The following is a 12,162-nucleotide window of genomic DNA, read 5'->3' as shown; positions in this document are numbered from 1 at the left end:
CTTGCTGTGCCTAATAAATTTTTCTCTGTTCTTTTACACATTGGCTATACTTAAATTAGGTTTTCAATTCTCAAGATGTGAACCATGGCATTTGCTTATATTACCCCTAACCAGAATCTGTTTGCTGGGCCACGGCTGGAGCCAACTTTCTGCCATGTATTATCTCCTGACTTCCTACACTGGAGTCCTCTAAGAAGCACCAACATGTTAGAAATCATTCCACTTAAAGCTCTCAGAACTCAAGAATGAAAATGCTTCTACTGAAGAAGGCCAAGATGGTGAGTGGCAGTGAGAAAAAGAACACGTGATCCAAAAGCAATCCAACAAGCACAGGAGGCACAAAGGCTGTGTGGTAATTTCCTTTGTTTATAAAATACATATTCAAATAATCAATGACTATGAACTAGAGAGACAGCTCAGTCTCTCCAGGGGAAAAGCAATCACTGTGTAAGCATGGGGACCTGAGTTCAAATCCCCAGCCCCTACATAAAAAGCTGGATGTAATCCTGTGAGTGCCTGCAACCCCAGCACTGTGGGTGGGCAGAGACAGGGGGATCAGTAGGAGTTGCTGACTGCCAATCTAGCTCCAGCTTCAGTGAGAGTGAGTCTCTGTCTCAGGTGAATAAGGCAGAGTGACAGAGCAGGACAAATGATGTCCTCTCCGCTGACACTTACATACATCACACACACACACACACACACACACACACACACACGCGCATGCATGCATGCACACAAGCATGCACGCATGCACACAAGCATGCACACACTCATGTACATATTACATACACACCAAATCAACAAAGGTCACTTTGGCTTCTATATTTATTTTTTAATAAAATAATCAAAACTTTCCTATAAAGGTAGAAGTGTGTGTAGGTGCACGTGCCATGTTGTCGGTGTGGAAATCAGAGGACAGCTTTGTGGAGTCAGGTCTCTCCTTCCATCTTTACATGGATTCAAGGAATTGAACTCAGCTCACCAGGCTTGTGCAGCAAGTACATTTAATCTGCTGAGCTAGCTTGGTGGCCCTAAAGTTCCCTTTGTAGACCTTCCTGATCCCGTTCTTTCCCCAGTGGTCACTTCCTGGAAGCAGCTTTAGATATCTGGTACACATCTTTCTTACAGATAAGCCCATAAGCCTTCCAAACCTCTGGCACACTCTTGGTTGAAATTATTGGGGAAAAAAATCACTCTTGGTAAGAAGTGCTTCATATTATTACTGGGGCTAAAACTGTTTTCTAAGAGCAATGGAGAAGGAGGGGTAAGTTATGCTCAAAGAAGTATCACTAAGCCTTTCAAAGACAGTAACCACAATCATGAAAATGTACTCACTCATTAATGTATGACACACATTTATCAATAGAAAAATTTGCTCACAAGCCTTGAAATCATCAAAGCACACAGATACTGATTTACTTAAAACCAATTAAACCCTTTTGAATTAAATTTGTTTTTATAACATTCTATTCTAATTAAATATGGTTCTAGTCAATAAATATCCTAATAGAAAAATGAAGCATGTTGTGTCTGCATAGCACACTTCTAACTATACATGTATTCAGTAAGAATAGGAATTTTTTGTTTGTTTCTTATTTTGTGTGCATGCATGCATTTGTGCGTGTGTGAAGTTTCTATTTACCGAAACAGGGTCTTAGCTCTGTGTAGACCAGACTGGATTGAAGCTCACCATGGATCCTACTCTGACTTTAAACTTATACTCTTCCTTTCTAGGTATTTCTTTTATACACTTGCCCAAAATTTGTCAGATTATTACAGTAATATGCATATCATTAAATGTCTGTATTTGTAGAGATCCATATGAAAGCGGTAAAGTGGTCTATTTCATTTATCCAGTCCACTATTGGTAATCATCTAGAACTACTTCTGATTTATCAACATAGAAACATGACTGCTACAAACAGATCCTTTGCTTTCTCAATAGTGTATCTTCAGCTGTTAGTTTTGATCCTCATGTCTCTCTGTGTGTTTATGTGCACTGCATGTGGGTGCACTTAGATGCCAGAAGAGGGCAGATGTACCGGATGCCCTGGAGCTGGAGCTATAGGCGGTTGCGGGTTGGATGCTGGGAAGTGAACATGGATCCTTTGGAAGAGCAGTGTGCTCTCTCAACCTCTGAGACATTTCTTCGGCTCTCATTAGTAGTTTTTAGCCCAAATACACAGTAAACGTGTCATGATAAACAGATGAACCTGAAGCCTGCCAAGTGAGGCACTGAGGTGGGCAGAAGTGAGACACTTCTATGCCCAACCTCAAGATTAAAGAAGTTGGCTTACCAAATGTTGTCCAGTACTTAATACACCTATACACATTCTAAATGAACCCGTCTATTCCATTGTAAAAACATTCAACATTTCAGTTTAGTAACTTTTTATTTCTTAATTAGTACTTAGGCTACATTTTTAACATGTATTAACTACTCACATAATTGTGGATGGCTGTTCTCCACCTGTGCCCCTCTTCTATTAGACTTCATTTTTTAAATTATTATTTATGTGATTTTAACATTTTAACATTTTTTCATATTAGGATATTTACTAGATTATTACTTGCAATAACAATAAAAAGAAAGACAAATTAAAATCTATCATAAAAAATAATGTGCCTTGATGATACTGAGTTTTTTGTCAAACTCTGGAAATGTAATGCTCACATCCGAATAGCTGCATAGGGTAAAGCACCAGAAACCAATTCTCCCTTCAGAAACACTGATCAATATCTGAAGACATTTATTTCAGCTACCCCTACTGTACACAGTACACACGACACTGACAATGTTCAAGGTCCTTATGAGGAGCCATCATTTTCTCCAATTTACTATAAGTCTATAAGTAAGAAAGTGAGGCAGACTGAAGACAAGCCTCGCGTACACCACGTGTAGTACACACGCAGCAACTCTTGAAATTTCACATTACCACACACCTTACCTCTGCGAGGTATGGAATGCTCATTCATAACATGCTACGAAGTGACACTCCAACAGATTCACAAAAGGACCTAAGATTGCCTCCGAGTCTTACCCGACCACTCTCCGAAGCAGTAGGCATATTTTTCAGCTCATAGACTGCAACTTGTCCGTCGCTGTCTCCCACTAGAAGGCAATCTGTCTCTTTGGCAAAGAGAACGGTTGTAAACTTGATTCCAGGGTTAGCAACATTCACGATCAGAGGGTCCAAACTGCAATGAAATGGTTTATCTGTAGATTTAAGTGTCATGTTAATATTGTCTTTATTTCCATGATATATTTTTATTTTCTCGGTACCAATATTGTTGATATAGGCAAAGTAGAAACCAGTGTGTACTTAATACTTACATACTTACAGTACTTAATATAAGTTAGTATTTCTCAGGTGGGAAAAAAGACAGAGATTCTGGTGACAAAAGAAGTGAATTCAAAATACACAAATAAAAAAGAAAACCTCACTCCATAATTAGGAACCATATTTTGTTTGTTTGCAATTTCTTGTACACATTAGAAAGAGCTTAGCTGAGTGTTCTTAAGAAAGACAACTGCATTCAGGTAAATAAGAAAATGTATCCTTAACATCTACAAAATGTTTTACAATGAATGATTAATGCCCTCGAGGGAATATATTACAGTTTATTCCAAAAACAAATTAAAATACGAATAAAAAGGAAACATGAGGTGAGGCATGCTATACCTTTTATTTCTATTTTTCATCCTTCTACTCCATAAAGAAGACTGGAACATTAGGCATTGTTCAAAAGATCAGCACATATTCCTCCGGTGAACTTGAAAACTACCTCACCCACCATTGCCACAGTTTGTCAATTTTGTTGGCTATACTATGGATAGATAGCCTGTGTACTCTTCCACAGAATCCTGCTGGCAGGGGACAGAATTCTGCATAAGCAGTGTTGGATCTTTTTCAAAAACTGTCATCCTAAGTAGATTTACAGTCAGTAAGAGATTTGTCATTAAACTGAGCCAGTGACCTTACATTTGGAGTAATCCCAAACTGGAGCTCTCGGCCTGAGGTGGGCCAACATCTAAGGAACAATTAAGACTAAATAACAAGATTGGATTCTGACATGTGGGGTGAGAGTTCAGTAGAAAACAGTGGAAATGCTTATGAACTGGTTTAGATAATTTAGATCTGACTGAAGAATGTTTCTTCTATGCAGAGCAGTTACAGAACTACTCAGTGGGATCAGCTGACAGAAACATTAACACAGTTTGAGAGTACATAAGCATCACCTGAGGATTTTGTTAAAATGCAGAGTGTGTTGTACCAGGTCTGTGAGTTTTAACCATCCCCCAACATGATGCCAATGCAATTGGTTCTCAGAACACAAACTGTTTTAGGGAGCCAGGGTTTAAAATTGTGTTATCTGAGAGAGAACTTAGGGGTCTTAAGCATTGAATTAAGATTACAAGATAGGAGGAAATATAGGAAATGCAATGTGTCAGAAGTCACCTTAAACAATAATGCAGTGAGAATAAGTGACAATATTAGACAGGCACCGCTTAAATAGCACAGGGACCCTAAATACTGGAACAAAGTTCTGGTTTGTGGTTCCTTGTTTTTTTTGTTTTGGTTGTTGTTGTTTTGCTTTTATACCATTTTAATTACATGCAAGTATTAAGGTCAGTTCTAGGTTGAGGGTCTAGCAATACAACAGATGCAAATAGTCAAGGAACAAGCAAGACAATAAACACAAGTAGTCAAAGAACAAGCAAGGCAATAAACAAAGTCCCAAGATCACAATTTCTAAGGGCTTATCAGGATGACCAAGATATCTGAGCCTACTTCCTTGTCCCAGCCCAAAGTCATTTTTGTGCCTGAAGCCTACTTTTTTGTTCTAGCCTAAGATTTAGATTCCAGCCTGAAATTACTTTTGTTCTATACAAACTAAGAAAAGTTTCATTTTTAAAAAATGTGATTTAACAAACCAAAAATTTCCTAGAGTATTTCCAAATTCAGAATAATGTTTTCTGCTAATCAAATTTTTTTTTTTTTTCATTTCTTCAACGAGCCAACTGCAGCCAGGTAATGTAGCTCCTAACTTGAATGTGAACACAGAAACTTAAACTTAAGAAACTGCTTAATTTTGTGTGTCAACTTGGTTATATTATGGACCATATACAATTCTTTGGTCAAATGCCCATCTGCCATCACTAAGTTTTTGTTCTGTCTTTCTCTGTCTCTCTTTGTCTCTCTCTATCTCTCTGTCTCTCTCTGTTGGGCTCTCTGTCTCTGTTTCTCTCTCTTTTTTCTCCCCTCCCTTCCCTCCCTGTCCCTCTTTCTTTTCTCTTTCTTTCTTTTCTCTTTCTCTTTTCTTTTCTTTCTTTCTTTCTTTCTCTCTCTCTTTCTTTCTTTCTTTCTCAGCCCTTTCTCAGCTATAACTAGCATTACAGTTAGAATGTAAACAAAGCTGCTCTCCTTCCCTGGTGTGGACTTGCTGGGTTTGCTTAATCAAATTATCTGAAGGCCTTACTGAGAAAAGACTATGAGCTGCAATCCAGCTCTGCCTGTAAAATGCCCTGTGTCCAGTCTCCAAGGCCCCTCCACAGGCTACCATAATCATCTCTTCAGAGGGATTTTTGAACCTACCTCGGGAATCTCAGGAGCAGAAGGCCACCTTCAACTGTGGTGGTTCTCAGTCTTGGTCCTTAAAACAACCACCTGTGCTCTCAAAAAGGGAAAGACAGCTTCTTTCTTCTGTTTTCAGAGAAGCATTGCCCCCAGAAACTATAGTTTTACCAGAAGAATTAAAACCCAGGGATGGCTTGTTTAAGTAGCCACTTTATTATATATTAGTTATTTATTTAAAAGCATATCATCCTATAGTGTAATACTTGAGTTGTGGCTGGCACTGTTTGAGATACAGTACCCTCTTCCTGATGAAGGAGCTAGAAAGGGTGTCATTTGATTTGAACTGTTTCGCCTGGAAACATCACTCAAAACATTACCATTTGATTACTTACGTGCTGATCTGAAGGTCCCAAATCTCTACTCTATTCTCATTGGCAGCGGCAAAAATATATGCGGACTTTGGGGACCAGGTAACATCATAAACAACATAAGTAGTTGGGTAAAAACTCAAAAATGGCTTGACGGTATCTTGGTGCCATATCATAACACCCCAATCTGCAGAGCAGCTCAAGAAGACATCAGGACAGAATGGGTTCCACGTGACTTTATACACTGGACCCTGGGGATGCAGAGATACCAAATGTAGGTAAATAATACTCAACCTCTTCTTACGTTTTAACCTTGGCCAATAAATGAAAACTTCCTAAGATTTCTAGAAGCTACACATGCACCACTGAGCATTGCATAGGAAGTGCTTTAGCTGAAAGCAAGACTCTTCCTTTAATTATTCTATATAAAATTTTATATAAAAATGTACTTGAGAAAAATGGCCAGAATTTATTAACACATCTTACAGATAATAAGAAAAATGATCGGATATTTAGATAATAAGAAAAACAAAGAACTTTGGAAAATGATGATAAAGAGACAAGTCAGTATGAGCAAGAGACAATTTTTCTTTGGGATCAGCACAGACACTTATACAAGGGGCTACTAATTTACTGCATTGGTTAAACACATTGCAACTGTTTCCCCAAAATACTAAAAGATACAGTTTCCACATCTATCAGAATTAAGCTAACCTTATGTCCTCTATAGGTCTCTAGGTATTGCTCATTGTATGAACAAGAACACTTGTGAATAAGGCCTTCTTCTGTACCAGCCAGATAGATATTCGTGTCCTACAACACAAGGTATGTCAGACATTAAATACAAGATCAGACTGTTTAACATACAGGAAACCCATCCAGTAACCAAAATGAATACTATTTCAGATACAATTTTTTATGATTTTACAATGATGAGTCCCACCTGAAAGACTTTTAAAGCTGGGTATAGGAGGGTGTGCCTGTACTCTAGGGACCAGGAGGCATTTCTTTGCTGTCAGCATACGAGCTCCCTTTGACCCACAGAGCTTGGTTACAACAGAAATCTTACACACTGCCATTCTGTTAGCTATAAAATTGGCATGTTTTTAAGCTTCATGTACGTGCATATTAGTGAGACTGGGAGCTCTATGCTTACTGGTCATTTATGTTTCCTTCATTATTTCCTTTCTCTTTTTATTTAAAGATATGTTCATATCCACTCATAAAAACTCTGCACACTCTAGGACCTATCACATATGGTACAAATATCTTGTCCTGGTATGTGGCTTTTCTTTGTACCGCATATTGAATATTTTGCAAATGCATGTTCTCACTTTAGAAGTTAACATGTTTGTGCTTTCACGGCCCCTCCAGGTTACAGAGACATCCCCCCACATCACGTTCTTGTTTGCCCTGCTTCGCCATGGCATTGCTCTTCGTCGTCCCCACCCAACCCCTTCATTTAACCTTACTTCCTTCCCCATTTCCTGCTCTATTATTTTCTCTCATTCCTTTAGCATTGTAAATTTTACTCTAATTTTAAAACTCATAAAATGACAGTACTTTCATCACTTTCTGCCTTATAACATTTGATAATACAGTAATTTACTTTAAATGATAAGCAAATTTGCATATTTGAGATAGTTTGGGGTTACTCTGGCTTATTTGCTCTACTCTGAGAGAGTGGTACTATGGGTTAACCTTGAATAGGAGACTGTTTATCAAGAAGACTCCCATATGAAGCCAACATTCATCTAGATGAAGAGACAACCATTCAAAGGGATGTATAAATTGAAACACAGACCCATAAGAAACAAGAAAAAGTAAGATGAGATTTAACCAAAAAACAATCAAAATTGACAGGCAGTGATGGTGCATACCTTTAATCCCAGTGCTTGAGATATAGAGGGAGGTGGGTCTCTTGTGAGTTTGAGGCCAGCCTGGGCTACAGAACAAATTCCAAGACAGCCAGAGCTACACAGAAACAAAAACTAAAGCAAAACAAAATAAAAACTTCTTAAGAACCAAATACGCCAACCCCGGGAGGTCACTCTCCCCCGGCTCTGTCCTAGTGGTGTGTGGGAGCATAGGGCGCCGCCCAATGATGTACAGTCCCTTTCCACAATGTTGGAGAAGAAGCTGGGCTTTGAGTCTGCGTCTGCATATTCCTACAACTTCTCAGAGTCCTGTGGACGATGACTGAGGAGACAAACCATGCAGGAAACAGTCTTAAATCATAGTCTGGGGGTGGGTCTTAGGAGTACTTTAAGCGTTTGGTTTGCTGATGGGGTGAAAAAAAAACCAAATACAAAGATACTAAAATGGTTAAATTGCCAAATCAAAAATTCAAATCTACTTGTAAAAATGAAAATTACTTTAAAATGGGTACAAACAGATGAATGATACAAGAAAACCAATTCAGGATCTGGCTAAACACATCAGCAACATGGATGAGAAAGGCAGCAGCAGGATGCTAAGGATGGAAGACAATGTGGAGGAAATTTTACATTCAGACATCAATAAAAATAAACAGTGTGACCAAAAGTTCGTGAGCACAAGGAACACAACATTTGTGAGCACCAGGAGCAACGGGGAAAACAAATCAGTGAATCTGAGGGGCAGAAAACTTGCATAGGTATGCAGACAAAAAAAAAAAAAAAAAAAAAAAAAAAAAAAAAAAAAAAAAAAAAAAAAACCTCTTCAAAGACATTAACTTTCCCAAGCTTGGAAACAGGCATTCAAGTACAAGAGGTGCTTAAAATCCTAAATAGGCATGCCCAATAAGCAATCTTTCCACAGGACATTAAAAGATACAAAAAAAAAAAAAAAAAAAAAAAAAAAGCCAAATGCACTTAAAAGACAACATATTAAAATGACATCACACTTTTCCATAGACACTATAAAGGCCAGGGAAACACAATTGATGTATTTCAAGGCCTGAAATATATAGGTAACTGTGGAACAAAAATATTACTATAAGTAGCCAGACTGGATAGGAAATGACCCCCAAAGGATCATATACTGGAACACTGGTTCCCTTGCTGGTGGTACTGGTTTGGAGGGTTGTGGAAGCTTTTTGATGGTGAGCTTTGCTGGAGGGAGTGAGACATCGAGGTTGGGCTCTGAGGTGTACTCATACCCCATGTCCAGCCAAAGATCTCTGTTTTCCTGATCCACTGTGACGTAAGCAAACTGTTGCACAACCAACTGCCATGATAGGAACCATCCCTGCCAGCCTGAATGATCATGTCTTCCCTGCCATGAGCTATGAGCAGAACTAGGTCTGTCCACATTTTCTTTTGTGAGGTATTTAGTCATGGAGATGAGAAAAACTAAGAGATATATCATCACAGTTATCTTTCAAAGTGAACTAAAAAATGAATGTGTTCTAAAATGAGCACAAACTAAAGCAACTCATGACCCCAACCCTGCAATGCTGAAGATATGTAAAAGAATCTTCAACAAAGAAGAAAAACCCACCTCAATCATGAGAGTACAAGAGAGAAAACTTTCACCACAGAAATAAACACACAAATGGAAAGAAGAAACCATGTGCTGTTAAGCAGCAAACACCTTCTATGAATGGGGTGGAGGCAAACAATAGTTAAATTAACAAGAAAGGGAGTGAGGAAATTACAGGAACCAGTAATCCTTCTCAATAATAGCACTAAATGTAAATGTTACCACCTCAGAAATACACCTTCCTAGCAAAGACACAAGAGACTGAGGAGGATTCAAACTGGTGTTTCACGCAAGTACAATCTAAAGACAACCAGAAGTAGTTGTGTTCACATCTGATAAAATATGCTCAAGCCAAATAAATGACTACCTAGAAATTAAGAGGATAATATGAGTATATATATGTAATAGATAACAAAATGAACATATCCATATATGTGTATATATGTACGTGTGTGTGTGTGTGTGTGTGTGTGTGTATACCTGAATATATATGTTTCTGCTTTCCATGTTGGTTACAACGGTAGGCTAGAAGCTGCCTCTCTTGTTATCTAGAAAAGAAGAAAGGCAGAGTAAGAAAAAAAAAAGATGTATTCTGAAGACAGAAAGAGCTTCAGAAATTCTTGAAGCTGTGAGATGAAGGCCCAAGCTGTCACAGATCCCAGGATGCTGGAGAAGCTGATCATGAGGAATCCACCAAGGAAAGCTGTAATCATGGAGTGGAGCTGAACCAAGAGAACGCTGTTTCCTGAATGTGGCAGATACTGGGGATAGGGAGAGCTATCCAAGCTCTTTAGAGCACAAATGATTCCATCATGAGATCCAGATACTGGCCATAGAACTGCAGCGTTTAGTGTTTACTCTGCTGGGTTCTAGTCTAACTTTGGTGTAATGTTTTGTTATTATGTCCGCATATACACACTTAGAAAAGAGCATGTAAACTCTGTGTCATGTGTTTGAAATTGTAACATCTTTTTGATATCACATGGGGTCACACTGAAGAGCTGGTCCACATCTCAGGGTATACTACTATACTTACAGTTTTGAATAAGGCTTTAATGTTAAAGACCATAGGGACTTTCTGAAGTTGGACTGAATGAATTTTTTTTCATTATAAGATAGCCAGAAAAGGTATAGAAGGTTGAAAAGTGATATGTTGTGGTTTGAAGTTGCTAAGGGAAGAATTGTGACAGTATTGTCAACTTGACCTGCTCTGGAATTACCTAGGAAAAAAAGATCTCTAGGCTTGTCTTTGAAGAACTGTCAAAATTATATTAACTCCGTTAGGAGTTCCAACCATAACAGTAGCTCATGAGCTGTGGTCCTGGACTAAAGAAAAATGAAATGTTAACTGAACACTAGTGTTCATTCCCTCTCTGCTTCTGGACTCCATGTTAAGTAGCTGCCTTATACTCCCATCTAATAACTTCCCCACAATGATGGACTGAATCTCTTCATTCTTTCAGTTGTCTTTTTAAAACTATTTTCATCACAAAAATAAAAAAAAGTAAGGAAGCACAATAAAAAGAATAAAAAGATTAATTAATGAAACCAGATTTGAAAATGGAGACATTACAACATCTACCAGTGAAATTCAGAAAACCATTATGGCATACCTTAAAAAGCTTACATGTCCTCTCCAGGAGGTGGTGGTGCAAGACTCTGCTAAGAGGCAGAGGCAGGCAGATTTCTGTGAGTTCGAGGCCAACCTAGTCTGCAGAACAAGTTCTAAGACAGTCAGGGCTAAAGAGAAACCCTGTCTCGAAAAATCAGAATAAATAAATAAATAAAGCTTAGATGTCACTAAATTGGAATGTCTAAAAAAATTGAATGAATTTCTATATGCATATAACCAACTAGAGTTGAATCAATCTATAGCAAGTAACAAAACTGAACCAATAGTTAAAAAAAAAAAAAATCTGTCAACTATAAAAAGACCAGATTTCCATGGCTTTACTGCTGAGTTCTACCACACTTGTAAATATTTTGCATAAGTGGACTCTAGAACAGAAGTCACAGGATTATTTCCATATAAATAGAAAGGGCTTTAGACAAAATCCAACATCCCTTTGTAAGCAAAGCCCTACAGAGAGCAGGAATGAAAGGTATATATCTCATTATAACCAAGGGTATATATGACAGAGCCATTGTAATATTAAATGTGGAAAAGTACAAAGCATTTCCACCCAAATCAGAAATAAAGGAAGGGTGCCCACTCTCCCTTAGCTCTGGCAATAAGAGACAGAAATAAAAGTGACACGAATTAGAAATGAAGAAGTAAGTATATCCTTATTTGCAGATGACATAATTCTACGTTTCATCTGTAAAGACTATAAGGACAGTACCAGGAAGATCTTAGATCTTATAAATACATCCGCAGAATGGTAGTCTAGAAAATTAAAATATAAAACTCAGTAGTCTTCTTCCATACCGGCAACAAAGATGCTTAGAAAGAAGTTGGGAAAACAATGTCTGTCAAAAGGTTGGTTCTTTGAGAAATAATATTGACAAATCCCATATAAAACTAAGTAAAAGACTCAATAAAATTGGAGATGAAAAGGAAGGATGTACAGTGGATTCCAGTGAAACCCAGAGGGTCATCAGATAATAGAAAGCATATTCCAAAGAAAAACCCATAAAATTTGTGAGAAGCTGAAGGAGACCAGCCTGGGCGACGTGAGACTGTCTCTGCCCTTCCTCCACCACTATAAAATATGTACACATGTACGACAGGAAAACAGAAGTGAGACTATTTG

The 12,162-nt window shown here is 38.1% G+C and overlaps 1 protein-coding gene and 1 non-coding gene across 8 annotated transcripts in view; one reads left to right on the top strand and one right to left on the bottom strand.

Annotated features, from left to right (window-relative positions):
- Positions 1–12,162, bottom strand: part of Dnai4 (dynein axonemal intermediate chain 4) — a 77,394-nt gene that overhangs the window by 6,339 nt on the left and 58,893 nt on the right. For 5 of the 7 annotated variants that reach the window (XR_013110560.1, XR_013110561.1, XM_076934567.1 and 2 more), the window contains 3 exons: positions 6,662–6,760; positions 5,972–6,198; positions 3,042–3,198 (listed from right to left, as the gene is read on the bottom strand). Coding sequence is in view for 5 of the 7 variants with exons in the window: in XM_076934567.1 (XP_076790682.1) it covers positions 3,042–3,198; positions 5,972–6,198; positions 6,662–6,760 (483 nt within the window). In the remaining 2 variants the exon portion in view is untranslated. The remainder of the gene's footprint in view (positions 1–3,041; positions 3,199–5,971; positions 6,199–6,661; positions 6,761–12,162) is intronic. The other 2 variants (XM_076934568.1, XM_076934569.1) reach the window with 1 other exon arrangement.
- On the top strand, positions 7,972–8,176 carry LOC117709666 (small nucleolar RNA SNORA73 family). The gene has a single exon (XR_004606914.1). It is a non-coding gene; the product is annotated as a small nucleolar RNA SNORA73 family (small nucleolar RNA).

Source organism: Arvicanthis niloticus, chromosome 5 (genome assembly GCF_011762505.2).
Source record: "Arvicanthis niloticus isolate mArvNil1 chromosome 5, mArvNil1.pat.X, whole genome shotgun sequence".
Lineage (NCBI taxonomy): Eukaryota > Metazoa > Chordata > Mammalia > Rodentia > Muridae > Arvicanthis > Arvicanthis niloticus.
This window is presented reverse-complemented; position numbering and strand designations above follow the sequence as displayed.